Source organism: Panthera uncia (genome assembly GCF_023721935.1).
Source record: "Panthera uncia isolate 11264 chromosome D3 unlocalized genomic scaffold, Puncia_PCG_1.0 HiC_scaffold_8, whole genome shotgun sequence".
Classification (NCBI taxonomy): domain Eukaryota; kingdom Metazoa; phylum Chordata; class Mammalia; order Carnivora; family Felidae; genus Panthera; species Panthera uncia.
The window spans coordinates 82,305,060-82,321,373 of record NW_026057586.1 but is presented as its reverse complement, the minus strand read 5'-3'; the positions used below and the strand labels follow the sequence as shown (position 1 = coordinate 82,321,373).

The 16,314-nt window shown below is 37.6% G+C and overlaps 1 protein-coding gene across 8 annotated transcripts in view; it reads right to left on the bottom strand.

Moving 5' to 3' along the window:
* Positions 1–16,314, bottom strand: part of ATXN2 (ataxin 2) — a 127,714-nt gene that overhangs the window by 22,150 nt on the left and 89,250 nt on the right. For 6 of the 8 annotated variants that reach the window (XR_007455336.1, XM_049619918.1, XM_049619922.1 and 3 more), the window contains 4 exons: positions 15,474–15,626; positions 15,026–15,092; positions 1,136–1,320; positions 693–825 (listed from right to left, as the gene is read on the bottom strand). Coding sequence is in view for 7 of the 8 variants with exons in the window: in XM_049619918.1 (XP_049475875.1) it covers positions 693–825; positions 1,136–1,320; positions 15,026–15,092; positions 15,474–15,626 (538 nt within the window). In the remaining variant the exon portion in view is untranslated. The remainder of the gene's footprint in view (positions 1–692; positions 826–1,135; positions 1,321–15,025; positions 15,093–15,473; positions 15,627–16,314) is intronic. The other 2 variants (XM_049619919.1, XM_049619923.1) reach the window with 1 other exon arrangement.

Genomic DNA, 16,314 nt, shown 5'->3' with positions numbered 1-16,314 from the left:
TTTTAGTACCTCAGACACCTAAGTTGACCTGCACAAAGTTCTCCAGCCATAAAACTCAGATGGAGATTTCTGCTTATTATTCTTATATATACCATTTAATTATTTTATATAGGATACTTTTCTTCATTTTACCATTGCTTATGATGACTGTATTTAAAATGTGACTAATGTCTAAGGCATATCTAATGTTAGACTATTCTGACCACTTAAAATACAGCATGAGGCAAAAACATACTTTTTAACATTTTAACATTTGTTAACATTTGTTAAAATGTTAACAAAGAGCAATAAAAATATGTAATGCCAGTAACTTCCAGGGGAAGAAGAGAAGCAGAATGTTTTCTTGCTGGAGAGTGCTTTCATTATGGTAAAACTTTCTTTTGTGCCTTAGGCAGGCCATGCCAAGTGGTGGTAATACTGATGAGGAAGAGGAAGAGGAAGAAGATGGCTTTCTCCACAAAAGATGCTTTCTGTTACACACATCATTACGTTTCAGTTAAACTAAGGAGAAACATCTGAAGACAGAGGAGTTTTAGAAACAGATTTGCCAAAACTTATAGAAATGGGTTCATCTTTTCTTTAGATTCCTGACCCTCAATGGCACAAGTTATTCTTAAAGTATCTTTTCAGAGGTTTAAAACAAATTAAGAATAGTCACACACACTGAAAGAGACAAACAAAAGTCTTCCTACCATACATCGCATGCGTCTGCTCATGAGCCCCGTACTGAGTTGCTGAAGAAGACACTAAACCAGGCTGGGCATGTGCTGGTGGTGCCATCATTCTAGCATTACCCTGTATTACAGGACTATAGACATGAGGATGCTGTGTTCAAACAAAAAATAAAGAGAAAACATTAAACTATCCAATACAGTCAAGCAAATTTTAGTTAGATGTCTTAACTCCATGGTTTCCAGAAACAAGTCTGAGAATCCTAAAACTGTTTTTGGCTATTTCCTTTGAAATACGTTAACACTGATCAGCAATCTTCTATGAAAAAGACCCCCCAAATCCTTAGCTATCTACTTCACCATAACACACAGCACAACTATAAAGGAAAACCCCTTTACCATATTAAAAGTTAGAAGTTATTTAAATGGAACAAAAATGAAGAGTTCGGTCGTATCGGCCTTACCTGAGACTGATAATGTGGCACATGCTGAACAAGAGGCTGATTTGGAAACTGCTGAGGACTATAGGCAACATATTGTGTGGAATAAGCTGGTGGGGTGGCCACAATCGGTGGGCCTGCTGCTGAGGCTGGGTGCATCATGGTGCTCTGATGATGCTGGTCTTGCCGCTGTTGGGGCATATTTGGTACTGCACAAAAGATGACTTAGTATTAGAAAAGAGCATCTCCAGAATCAAACACATGAACACGGTCCACGAGCCTGGGCATGATTGGACCCTCCTGCCTGCCTTTCCAATGCCATGTTATACCATTCCCTCCGCTGCTGCAGCCACTCTGGGCTATTTTCCTGCCACACGTGCTATTAGGCCTCAGTCACAAACACTGATTCTCGAAGCTCAGCTTGGACAACTCTGACTCATCCTTCAGGTGTCAGCCTGAAAGCAACTTCCTCAGAGAGACCCTCTATAATGACCCCCAGATTTGATCAAATCCCTGCATCAGACTCTTACAGCACGATAAAATGTTTCTTTCATACTACTACTCAGATAACCCCTGTCTGATATGCCAAATTATGCCGCTTGCTACAGAAGGGCATTAGACGTGTACAAAGAAGAACAATAGTTCACAACAGCCAGTATAGAGCCAATACTAATCTTAACTCCATCTTAACTTCCTACCACTGAATTCTTACACAATTTCTTGCTTTCTCAAAACACAGCATCACATGCTATCACGTAGATTTCTAAATAGCTCTTTTTTAAAAAATGTTTTTCGTCTTTTATTATTCCACCCAGATTTCTGCCTATGGTCCTCCTCCTGTTAAAATTCTAGTTAAGAATTCAACTCATGGGGTGCCTGGGTGGTTCAGTCAGTAGCGAATGCGATTCTTAGGGTGTGAATTTGGATCCCACATGGGTGCAGAAATTACTAAAAAAAAAAAAAAAGAACAATTCAGCTCAACTGTCGTCTCCTTTGTAGTATCTTTCCCAGTTTGCCCAAAAGAGCTGGCTGCATGTTTTGTGTATCTTTCCCTTGCATGTCTATTGTAACACTGATTGCTGTCTGTGATGGGTTTATGGAGTGATGTTAACAAAGCCACCTGAGGGAAGAATCACGAACCACTGCCCACAACAAGGTATGAGGCACAAAGAAGGTATAACTTGGCATCTTCATAAAATCACCAGAATTATACAAGTAACTACTAGTTTAGTGACAAAACTTGCTTTTTATCTTAAATATGTGAATTTTCTTAGTATACATTTAGGGGAGCTATATACTGTTTTATCTATTCAGAAAAGCCAATATGAAAATGGGAAAAATGAAGATGGTAATATCTTTCTGAATTTGATCTTCAGAGTCCACATATTTCTTTTTATAAATTTTACTTTATTTTAAAATGTTTTATTTATTTATTTTTAATTTTTTTTTAACTTTTTTTTTTTTTTAATTTTTTTTTATTTTTGAGACAGAGAGACAGAGCATGAACACGGGAGGGGCAGAGAGAGAGAGAGGGAGACACAGAATCTGAAACAGGCTCCAGGCTCTGAGCTGTCAGCACAGAGCCCGACGCGGGGCTTGAACTCACGGACTGTGAGATCATGACCTGAGCCGAAGTCGGACGCTTAACCGACCAAGCCACCCAGGCGCCCCAAAAAATGTTTTATTTATTTTTGAGAGAGAGGGAGCATAAACGGGAAAGGAGCGGGGTGGGTGGGACTAGGGAGGGACGGGGGGGGGGGGGGGGGCACAGGGACAGAGAATCCAAAGTGGGTTCCACGCTGTCAGCCTCAAGCCTAATGCAGGGCTCAAATTCATGAACCACAAGATCATGTCCTGAGTGAGCCAAAGTCAGACGCTCAACTGACTGAGCCACTTAGGCGCCCCTCCACATAATTTTTTTTTAAGTTTATTTATTTTGGGAGAGAGAGAGAGAGAGAGCACACACTCGCAAGTGAGTGGAGAAGGAGAGAGAGAGGGAGAGAGAATCCCAAGCAGGCTCCCCACTGACAGTGCACAGCCTGATGCAGGGATCCATCTCACCAACTGTGAGATCATGACCTGAGCCCAAATCAAGAGTCAGACACTTAACCAACTGAGCCACCGAGGTGCCCTGAGAATACCTGGGGTGTCTGGGTGGCTGTCAGTTGAATGTCCAACTTTGGCTCAGGTCATAACCTCAGGGTTTCAGGAGTTCGAGTCTCACATGGGTTTGATGCTGTCGGCACAGAGCCCACTACAGATCCTCTGATGCTCTGTCTCCCCCTCTGTGCCCCTCCCCTGCTCATGCTCTCCCTCTCAAAACTAAGTAAAACATTAAGAAGAAAAAGCCAGTTCCTTTTAGTAAAGAAAAGCCACCCCAAATTCCTATAACATTTTTATCAAATGAAAGGTTATCTAATTAAATTCACTAACTGAACTGAACCTTTTCACTATTTTTTGATATTTGATTATGACTCTCATATTAAAATTAGAAAGCCAGGCCAGTGTACAGTCTTAAGATTTAAAATTCTAGTTACACATACAGAAAATGTCTGAATACAATCTTTTTTTATTTTTTATGTTTATTATGAGAGACAGAGAGAGAGAGAGAGAGAGACCAACCATGGTAGCAGGGCAGTGGAGGAGGTGCAAAGAGAAGGAGACACAATCTGAAGCAGGCTCCAGGCTCTGAGCTGCCAGCACAGAGGCTGATGCAGGGCTCCAACCTCATGAGCCGTGAGATCATGACCTGAGCCAAAGTCAGACACTTACCCAACTGAGCCACCTAGCCACCCCTACAATCTTTAAACACAAAAAATTCAATTATACAAAACTAAATCCTCCCTTCCACCGTCTGCATACCATTTTCTTCACTAATAGCAACCACTATCCTACTCATTTGCACATACGCATATGTATTTATACAGACATATACCTGGGTCTACAGTGTATATATTTTCCTTAAATTTAATCTACCTTAATATTAAATGATACCTGGGTGGCTTAGTCAGTTAAGTGTCCAACTCTTGAGTTCGGCTCAGGTCATGATCTCACGGTTCGTGAGTTCAAGCCCCCCAATGGGCTCTGCACTCATAGCACAGAATCTGCTTGGGATCCTGTCTCCCTCTCTCTCTCTCTGCCCCTCTCCCACTTGCTCTCGCTCTCTCTAAAAAAGATAGTAATGGAAATTCATACTCTGGATAGCAAAAAATAATTGCTAATTTTTAAAGGAGCAAATAATGGCACTATTAACTATGATTTTTAAAACAAAGAGTCTGTAACTCTTAAATATACACACTGAAATATTGATAGGTGAAATTATATGATGTCTAGGATTGCTTCAAAATAATCCGGTGAAGGCAGGGTGTAAGACAGTGAGGATATGAATGACCATCACTGGTTGTGAGCTGATAAAGCCTTTCAAAAATGTTTGTAATAGACAGTTAGCCCAACATGAAATAATTTTTTAAAAATGACTAAAAGATGATAAACAAATGCAACTTGTAAACCTCATTTGGATCTTAACTGGAACAAATTAATTGTAAAAATATACATATATTTTAAAGATACCTAGAGAAATTTGAGGATATCAGGGAAGAACTGTTCATTCTATTTAGGGGTGATAATGGTACTTACAGGTGTTTTATTGTTTTAAGAGCCCTAATATTTCCAGAAAAATGAATTATTTACAGATAAAATGATATATCTGAGACATGCTTCAAAATAATCTAAAAGGGAAGGGATGTTACAGGTGAAACAAAATTGTCCTTGAGTGTATGATTTTCAAAAGTACTTGTATACTACTGTACTATTCTAACTGCTATATATATATTTTTTAATTTTCAATAAATAGGTTTTTAAAAAACTTATTTTTTTTTTAGTAGTCAAGATATGTATGAAGCTCAAAAATAAAGAAGAAAACCTGGGAGTGGCTGGATGAAAAAGTAGTCCTATCGGAGATAAGCACTCTAATAGAACAGAACAAAAAACCCCAGAAATAGACTCAACTGCACATGGGCCCTTAATATATGATAAAAAATAGCATTTCATATCAATTTGATCTCTGGCCATAATGGAATTTAAAATTCAAAAACAGAAATACATCTGGAAATATTCAAATATTTGGAAATTTCAACACAATGCCAAATAACCCACTGGTCAAAAAAGAAATTATAAGACAAAAAATATTCTGAATTGAGTAAAAATGAAAATACAACATAGTAAGTTTTGGGGATGCAGCTAAGACAATGGTTAGAAATCTGTGGCTTTAAATACTTCTATTAGAAAAGAAAGTTTGAAAATCACTAACTGAAGCGACCACCCTAAGAAACTAGAAAAACTGCAAATTAAATCCAAAGAAAGCAAAAGAAATTAAGTGATAAAAAGCAAAAATAAACAAAATAGAAAATATAGAAAAAGCAATGAAACTAGAAGTGGTTCTCGGAAAAAATCAAGGAGTCTCTAGCGAGACTGATCAAGAAAAAAAGGGAGAGAAACAAATTATTAGCACCAGAAATGAAATACAGAGCATCATTACAGAGACTACAGGCATTAAAAAAATAAAGAAGGGGCGCCGGGGTGGCTCAGTCAGTTAAGCGTCCAACTTCAGCTCAGGTCATGATCTCGCGGTCCGTGAGTTCAAGCCCCATGTCAGACTGTGTGCTAATAGCTCGGAGCCCGGAGCCTGCTTCGGATTCTGTGTCTCCCTCTCTATCTGCGCCCCACCCCCACTCACATTCTGTCTCTCTCTCTCTCTCTCTCTCAAAAATACATAAACATTAAAAAAATAATAAAATGAAATAAAAATTATGACAACTTTAGGCTACTACATTGGTAAGTTAGACAAACGGCCACAATTAACTGGATAACAAAACGGTACAAAGACATTACAAAGTAATGCAAACTACAGATCAATATCCCCTAAAAGCATAGGTGAAAAACCTCCTAAACAAAACACTATCAAGTCAAATCCAGGAATGTGTAAAAAGGATGATACACTATGACTAATGTAAGTGGGATGCCAGGAACGCAAAGCTGGTTCAATTCACAAATAAATGTAATTCTTCAAAATAACAGCAAATCAGAAAAACTATATGATCATCGATCATCATAACAAAGTATTTAACAGAAGTCAATAACCAACCATTCATGATAAAAAAAAAAAAAAAAAAACCTCAGCAACTTAGGAATCGAAACCACACCTAACTGTATGCAGGCATTCCTCAGAGATATCTAGGTTTGGTTCCAGACCACTTCAATAAAGTGAGTATCACAACAAAGTGAGTCAAGTGTGTTTTCTCATTTCCCATCGTTCTACAAGTTATGTTTACACCATACTATAGCCTGTAAGTGCAAAACAGCATTGTCTACAAAACACAACATGCATACATTAAAAAATACTTGATTCCTAAAAAATGCCAACCATCATCTCAGCTTTCAGTGAGTTTGTAATCACTAATCACAGATCATATATATATATGTATGTGTAAATATATATATGTGTGTGTGTATATATATGTATATAAAACAAATAATGTAAACATTTAAAATAATGAGAATTACCAAAATATGACACAGAGACAAATGCTGAGCAAACGCTGTGGGAAAAATGAAGTCAACAGACTTAGACTTGCCTGACAAAGAGTTGCCACAAAACTTCACTTTATTTAAAAAAATAAATAAAAGGCAGTATCTGTGGAATGTAATAAAAGGGAGTATGCCTGTACCTAACAGTGTAAGATAATAATAACAGTGTAAGTAAGAACTTAGGATGAGTTCTTTATCCTAAGAACAGGAACATGGTAAGGATCACGTCACTTCTAGTCAGTAATGTATTAGAAGACTTAGCTAGTACAATAAAGCAAGAAAAAGATACAGTGATTAGATTATGATGGTGTACACAGAAAATTCTAAGTCTAAAAAAAGCTACTAGAGGGGTGCCTGGGTGGCTCAGTCAGCTAAGTGCCCAACTTTGGCTCAGGTCATGATCTCATGGTTCATGGGTTTGAGCCCCGCACTGGGCTCTGTGCTGACAGCTCAGAACCTGAAGCCTGCTTCCTGCTTCAGATTCTGTGTCTCCCTCTCTCTGCCCTTCCCCCACTCGTGCACTCCATCTCGGTCTCAAAATAAATAAACCGACAAACATTTTTAAAAAGCTATAGAAACAATAAATGTGTTTAGCGAAGTGGTAAGACAAGACACAAGCTCAATATTAAAAAATCAAGTGTATCTCTATATACTTGGTAAACAGTGTTAAAAAATTTTAAAACACTGAAACAATAGCATAAAAATATGAAATACTAAGTGATAAATTTAAGAAAATATATGCAAAACTTATACAATGAAAAAGACTACAAAACACTGGTGAAACTGAAGATCTAAATAAATGGAGAGATATACCATGTTTCTGAACAGGAAAATTCAATATTGTTAAAGGGGGACACAATTCCCCTACAAACTGATCTTCAGATACAATGCATAATTCCAAACTGGTTCTAAAATTTATTTGATAATACAAAGAACCTAGCGTACCTAAAACAAGTTTAACAAATAAAACTGGAGCACCTACATGAATTGATTTTAAAATTTATTATAAAGTAACAGTAATCAAGAAAGTGAATACTAGCATGAGGATAGACACACGGATCAATACAATAAAAATTAGTTCAGCAACAGACCACATATATATGGTCAACTGAATTCTGTGAAAATGCAGAGATAATAAGTAAGACAGAGGCTAGTGCTGAGAAAACTGAATATATGCATATACACATATGGAGAAAAAATGAACTTCAACATAACCTCAAGCCCTACACAAAAATTAATTTCAGATTGATCATATACCTAATTTTGGAAAAGATAAAACATATTAAACTTCTAGAAGAAAACATAAAAATATTCACAATCTAGGGCAGGCAAAGAGTTCTCAGTAATGACACAAAAAAGTATGAGTGATAAGAGAAGAACTTGATAAATGGGACTTCATCAAATTTAACACCAGCTCTTCAAATGAAAATCTGGCTAAAAGCAAGCCACAGACTGGGAGAAAATATTTGTAACACCCATTTCTGATAAAAGACAATTATTAGTAGGAAAAGAAATCCAATGTGAACAAAGGGAAAAAATTTGAACAGACACTTTTGCAAAAACTGACAGTCAATTAATGCATGAAAAAATTGCCCATGATCAGTAATCATTAAGGAAACACACTCTACAACCACAATGAGACACCACAACACACCCACTAGACTGGCCAGAATTAAAAAGAGATAATACCAAGTGTTGGCAAGAATGTAAAATATTTATAACTCTCACACAGCTGATCAGTTGGAATGTAAAATGATACAATCACTTTGGAAAACAACTGATCAGTTTCTTATTAATTTAAAATTGTACTTACCATACAACTCAAAAACCCCCATTCTAGGTGTTTAAGAAATGAAAGCAAATACTTATACAAACACCAGTACACAAATGCTCTTACAGCATGTTTATTCGTAATAGCCCAAAACTGGAAATAACCAAAATATTTATCAAAACTGTAACAAGTAAATTATAGTTTAATCATCAAAATGGAATGCTACTCAGCAATAAAAAAGAACTGATACAGGTGACAACATGAAATATTTTCAAATTATTATGCTGTTTAAACCAGATGCAAAAAACTATATACTATATAATTCCATTTTTAAAAAAAATTCTAGAAAAGTCAAATCTAATCTATAGTAAGAGAAAGCAGGTCAATGGTTGCCTGAAGCCAGGGGTAGGTGAGTAGAGTTTGACAAAGAACAGACACAAAGCACAATCATTACACCTTGGTTGATGAGGCAATAACACATGGCTGCGAGTAAATACAAATTCATCAAAATGTACACTTCAAAGGAATACATTTTATTGTATGCAAATTATAGAAAACAACTAATTTAAAAAATCTGGATAGCCATTTGGATTAAGATTAACTAGATTCCTCTTATACAGTATACACGATGACTTCCAAATAGATGAGAGATTTAAATGTTAAGAAAAGGAATCTGTATGCATTCTGAAAGAAAATGCGTATAATTTCTTTCACTACATGAGTGGGGAAAATATTAAAAACTATGAACCAAAAAATTGAAAGGTAAATCTCAGGAGAAAATTAGAAGACTTTTAAGGAAAAAAAAAACATGAGAAAATCTTTGCAACCTTGGAGTATGCAAATTCAGGAAACCAAAGCATAAGCCAGGAAACCAAAGCATAAGCATACAAGAAAAACTGAAATAATGGTCTGCAAAATTTAAAACTTCTGTTCTTCCAAAGACATTTAAGAAAATAAGCCACAGACTACCATAAAAAAAAAAAAAAAAAAAAAAAAAAGGTTTGAAAAACACACAACAAAAAAAGGACCTGTATCTAACCATACTAAATCAAAAGGACAACCAACCAATACAAAAAGGAAAAAAAAAAAAAAAAAAAAAAGAATGAGAAAAGCCTGATACACAAATATACAGTAATTTCTATGGAATAGATCTTAAAACAAAAAACCCCACAAGTGCAGAACAGTACATATAGTATGCTTCCTTTTTTACATGATGGAAGAAAAATGTTAACACAAAGATGCCATAACAATTTATTTTATTATTTTTAAAGTTTATTAGAGAGAGACAGAGACAGAGACAGAGAGAGAGAGAGAGAGAGAGAGAGAGAGACAGAGACAGAACACGCAAGCATGAGCGTGCATGAGTGGGAGAGGGGCAGAGAGAAACCCAAGCAGGCTCTGTACTGTCAGCACGGAGCCCAACGTGGCACTCAAACTCACGAACCGTGAGATCATGACCTGAGCCAAAATCAAGAGTTGGACACTTAACCAACTGAGCCACCCAGGTGCCCCGTCATGACAATTTAATGAGGACATAGTCTTTTCAACAAATGGTGCTGGGGTATGTGGAAAACCACATGCAAAAGAATGAATTTGGATCCCTATCCTCATACCATGCACAAAAATTAACTCAGAATGGGGCACTCGGTTGGCTCGGTAGGAAGAGCAAGTGACTCTTGATCTCGGGGTCAGGAGTTTGAGCCCCATGTTGGAGTTAGAGATCACTTAAACGAATAAAACTTTAAAAAAATTAACTCAGAATGGATTATCAATCTAATAAATGTTGCAGCCAAACTATAAAACTCTTTATAAGTCACAGTAAATCTTTGTGACTTTGGTTCAGACAATGGTTTTTCCTTAGATATAACACCAAAAGCATAAGCCACAACAATAAAAACACAAATGAATTTGCATCAAAATTAAAAACTTCTGTGCTTACAGGGTGCTTCTGGTGCTTGGGATTCTCTTTTTCCTTTCTCTGCCCTTTCCCGCTCACATGCTCACACATGTATGCTCTCTTTGTGTGTCTCTCTCAAAATAAAATAAACTTAAAAAAAATACCAGGGGTGCCCAGGTGGCTCTGTCTCAGTTGGCTGAGAGTCCGACTTCAATTCAGGCCATGATCTCACATTTGGTGAGTTTGAGCCCCGCATCGGTTCACTGCTGTCAGCACAGAGCCAGCTTCGGATCCTCTGTCCCCACCTCTTTCTGCCTCTCCCCCGCTCATTCAATCTCTCTCTCTCTCTCTAAACAATAAATACACATTTAAAAAGTAAAAAATAAAACGAAACTTTTGTGCTACAAAGGACACCATGAAGCAATTTTTAAAACTCTCATCAAATGGGAGTATTTGTAAATACTTTATCTGATAAAGGGTTTGTACACAGAGAGTATAAAGAACATCTACAATTCAATAATTAAAAGACAATAACCGAGTTAAAAATTAGGTCAGGAATCTGAATAGACATTTTTCTACAGCGATATGCAAATAGCTGATAGGCACACAGAAAGATGCTCAATACCATCAGTCATTAGGGAAATGCAAATTAAAACCATGATGAGATAATTTATAACCACTGCGATAGATATAACCAAAAAGACAATAGCAAGTATTGGCAAGAATGTGGAGAAACTGGGATCCTTGTACACTAATGATAGAAATATAAAATGATGCATACACTCCAACACAGTAATTTCACTCCAGGAGAAATAAAAACATAAGTCTACACAAAAACTTGCATACAAATGGTCATGGCAGCATTACTCATAAGACTCAAAAGTGGCAGCAACCCAAAGAGGAATCAATTGATGAACGGATAAATAAGATGTGGTATATCCACACAATGGAATAGTATTTATCCATAAAAAGGAATGAAGTACTGATAAATGCTCCAACATGGATGAATTTTGAAAACATTTCACTAAGTAAAAGAAACAAGGCAGAAAAGCCTACATACAACATGTTTTCCCTCATACGAAATATCCAGAATAGGCAAATCTATAGAGAAAGCAAGCATATTATGCCTAGGGTATGAGAGTGTATATGCATGGGGAGGGGGAGGCGTAACTGCTAAAAGGTACAGGATTTCTTACTGGAGTGATAAAAATGGTCTTTTTTTTTTCTTTTTAAAAGTAATCTCTACAACCAATGTAAGTAAGGCTCAAACTCACAACTCCAAGATCAAGAGTCAATGCTCCACCAAGCGAGCCAGCCAGGTACCCCAAAAATGTTCTAAAATGTGCTGTAGCAATGACTGGACAACTCTGATACGCTGAAAACCACTAAACTGTATACTTTCAATGGGATGGATTTTATGGCATGTGAATTATATTTAAATAAAACGATTTTAAAAATATATATTTATAGAAAATGAATATTCACAAAATAAACACTGTGAGGACAAACAAAATAATTTTAAACGATCATCTGCTGATGATAAAAAAAAAAAATGATGCACCTACTAGAACAGAAGTGATTAGAGAAAGTACAAGTGGAAGAGACTGGGCTGGAAGCAAGACTTCTCCGAATGATCTCTTTATGTCATTCCACTTTGCAATCTTACAAATATTTTGCATATGCATAAAATTAAAATAATCAAAAAGCTATCCCTGACAAATGAAAACAAGTCCAATCAGATTGGTCTATCGATGTATCAAACCACTGACATGACTCAGTAACTCTGGAAGACAGTATTTTGGAAGTAGCAAAGACACCAACAGTTTCTCACTCAGAAAACTGGCACTTACACAATTCTTAATGAAACAGATAGTAAGGAGAAGTTAGACAACAAATATTTAAAGACTATTTTATACACATTATAGTAAAATGAAACAGGCTCACCAAGATGGGCCCCTGTGATCCTGCCTCCTGGTATTCACACCCCTGTGTAGTCCCCTTCTACTGTTCCAGGTTGGCTTTGTGTAATCTACAGCATACTGCAGAAGTTATGTCACTTCCAAGATTAGGTTGTAAAACACACTGCAGCTTCCACTTAGATCAATTTCTCTCTGAATACTCATTTTGGGAGAAGCCAGCTGCCACGTTATGACCAGCACTATCCTGTCAACAACTCTGAATCTGGAAGTAGATTGTCCAGCCTCATTTAACCCTTCATATACTACAGTTCTAACCAACAGCTTGGCTGCAATTTCTTTTTTTTTTTTTTTTTTTTTTTTTGGGACAGAAAGAGACAGAGCATGAACGGGGGAGGGGCAGAGAGAGGGAGACACAGAATCGGAAACAGGCTCCAGGCTCCGAGCCATCAGCCCAGAGCGTGACGCGGGGCTCGAACTCACGGACCGCGAGATCGTGACCTGGCTGAAGTCGGACGCTTAACCGACTGCGCCACCCAGGCGCCCCATTGGCTGCAATTTCTTAAGAGACTCTGACGCGGAACCACCCAGTTAAACCACTCCTGAATTTCTGACCCTCCTGAGATAATTTACGTTTATTGTTTTAGGCAGCTAAGCCCTGTGATAATTTGTTAAAAGACAGATAAAAAGATAGAATTGGGCTATCGCCACCTGAGCCCTTAATTTTACCAATACTCAGAATAAGACCAATATTGTGGACCTCCTGAATGATCTAATATAAAGCACTGATAATCATCTTAAATATTCTTACCTCTCTCCTACAAAAAAGTTAAACCTGAACTGAAGTACTCAATGCCATCACAAGCAGTAGAGACACAAATCTAGAATACGGGACATTCCTACATAACAACTGGTTCCTGCCACAAAGCAGTAACAGGAGAACAAAGAGAAAAGGAACTACAAAGACATGTAATAAATGTAATAATTTATAGATCAGGGGCATCTGGGTGGCTCAGTCGGTTAAGCGTCCGACTTTGGCTCAGGTCACGATCTCACTGTTCGTGGGTTCAAGCCCCGTGTCGGGCTCTGTGCTGACAGCTCAGAGCCTGGAGCCTACTTCAGTTTCTGTGTCTGTCTGTCTGTCTGTCTCTCTCTCTCTGCACCCCTCCCCCACTCATACTCTGTTTCTCTCAAAAATAAACATTAAAAAAACTTTTTTTAAATAAGATAATGTATAGATCATATTTTGATCCATATTCAAAACAGATCAATTATAAAAAATATTTTTTTAAAAATGTCTATTTGTTTGGGGGTAGGGGTGGGGGTAGAGGCAGAGAGCCCGATTTGGGGCTCGACTTACAAACCAGGAGATCATGACCTAAGCTGAAGTTGGACACTTAACCAACCCAGCGCCCCTAAAAATGTGATTTTTGATCCAATCAGGATAATCGATTAGATAAATTTATTAGATGAAAGGGAATTACTGTTTATTTTATAAAGTGTGATAACACCACTCTGGCCATCTAAGAAAAAAAAGTCCATAATTCAGAAAGATATACACTAAGTACATAGGAATAAAATGGCATGATGTCTGCGATTTACTTTTAATACTTCAGCAACAAAACAAAGCACCCTCAGGTAAATATGGCAAAATCTTGATAATTGCCAAATGTGAATTATGGACAAACCAATTATCCAGTCACTTCCCATCTTCTGAGCATAGCATATGTTTATAGGTGCTGTTCTTGACATGTGCCTGTTCTCCCTTACTAGAAATGACCCTGCCTCCTGAAGATAAAGTGCCTCTCTCACACCAAGAGCCATACTATACTATAATGCCATCTTAAGAAGAGGAAACATCCCTCTACTATGAAGATTCTGATGGTTTCTGAAGTGAGCTGGCCTCCGCTCAAAAAGAAATTCTGGATGGGGAGTAGGGGTGGGGGTGGGGAACTGCAGGTTAGTATAAAATTCAAAGGTCAGCCAGATACCATATGTTTTCACTCTTATGTGGATCCTGAGAAACTTAACAGAAACCCATGGGGGAGGGGAAGGGAAAAAAAAAGAGGTTAGAGTGGGAGAGAGCCAAAGCATAAGAGACTCTTAAAAACTGAGAACAAACTGAGGGTTGATGGGGGGTGGGAGGGGAGGGTGGGTGATGGGTATTGAGGAGGGCACCTTTTGGGATGAGCACTGGGTGTTGTATGGAAACCATTTTGACAATAAATTTCATATACTGAAAAAAAAATTAAAAAAAAAAATTCAAAGGTCAGCAACTTGGTAAAATAATTTAACAAACACTCCTCAAAATTTAACATTGAAAACTTCAGAATTCAATTATTCTTTTCAAAGAATTCTTTTGAACAATCATAACTGATGAGCATTTCTCCTCTCCTAGTTTTGTTCATAAAAATGCATCTTAGGGTGCTTGGGTGGCTTAGTACATTAAGCATCTGACTTCGGCTCAGATTATGATCTCATGGTACATGAGTTCAAGCCCCGCACTGGGCTCTCTGCTGTCAGCAAAGAGCCTGCTTTGGATCTTCTGCCCCTCTGCTGCATGCACACTCTCTCTCTCAAAAATAAATACACATTAAAAAAAAAATACATCTGAACACCTTAGGCAGTGTTGGGTACCACAAGTCAGCATACAGGCTCATCAAAAGTCAAAGCTGAACCACAAATATTACTTAATTCATGCAGCATGCACACTTACAAGCAAACACAGGCAGGATTATTCTCACCTTTACCTGCTCTATATGTCTTGGCTTGATTCACTGGCATGGGCGTCATAGGTATAGGGTATAAAGGCTTGAGAGAATTAAAAAAAAAAAAAAAAGAAAATTAGGCTCTTATGATAGTAAGAATATATTTTACTATTTTCTCTTACTGGTATATTGTTAGAGAGCTAGTTCTGAGGTCTCCTGGTTTGCCAGGAGTCATTAAAAAATAAAATCACACTCACACCTAAAAGGACAAACCCCAAACCAGTAAATCTAAACCATCTTTCTTTCTCACCAGAAAACATTCTCACATTTTATACTAAAAACATACCATGCCATCACATGCCTCCTCTTTTCAAGTATTTTTGTTTCGCCATCACTACCTCAAGTCACCCCATACCTAGAGAGTGCTTGGGGTCAAATAAAAATAACTAGGGAGGGTAAGTGCACGTTAAATTCTAGGACTTACTTGCACGCCTGGGCTCACTGGGACTGGATACATCATATTTGGTGCAAAACAGACAGGCTGAGTATAAACTGGAGCTGGCTGCTGATGACCCACCATAGATGGGCTAGGTTGTGCTTGAGGACGAGGTGAAGTTGGGGTGGTAGAAGGCTTTGGCTACAAAAATAAAAATCAACTATCTTCAGATGAAAAGCTATTATTGCAATCTGAAAACTGATCTTCTCATCTTTCTAAGATCTACTCACTTTAAATTAGTCCCTTTTAATGAAAAAAACTTTAGAAAATAAACTTCCATATGTTTAAAATAAAAGGAAAAAGTTATGTAGGAAATTAAATTTGCCAACTCATTTATTACAATAATTTGCCAACATCAATAATACTACTAAAAATGACAGCTTTTTAAGCACCTAAAAATAAGTGATCCTTAAGGAACTGGAGAAAGTTTTTAACATCTTTTTAAAATTAATTAAAAAAAATATTTTTAATTGTTTACTTATTTTTGAGAGACAGAGCGTGAGTGGGAGAGGGGTGGAGAGAAAGGGAGACACAGAATACGAAGCAGGCTCCAGGCTCTGAGCTGTCAGCACAGAGCCTGACATGGGGCTCGAACCCATGAGCCGCAAGATCACAACCTGAACCAAAGTTGGACGCTTAACTGACAAAGCCACCCAGGCACCCCTAGAGTTTACTTAATTTTTGAGAGAGAGAGAGAGAGAAGAAAGAACAAGAGAGCCATCAGGGGTGGGGCAGAGAGAGAAGGAGAGAGAATCCCAAGCAGGCTCTGCGATGTCAGCGCAGATCCCGATGTTGGGCTCAAACTCACAAACTGTGAGACCATGACCCA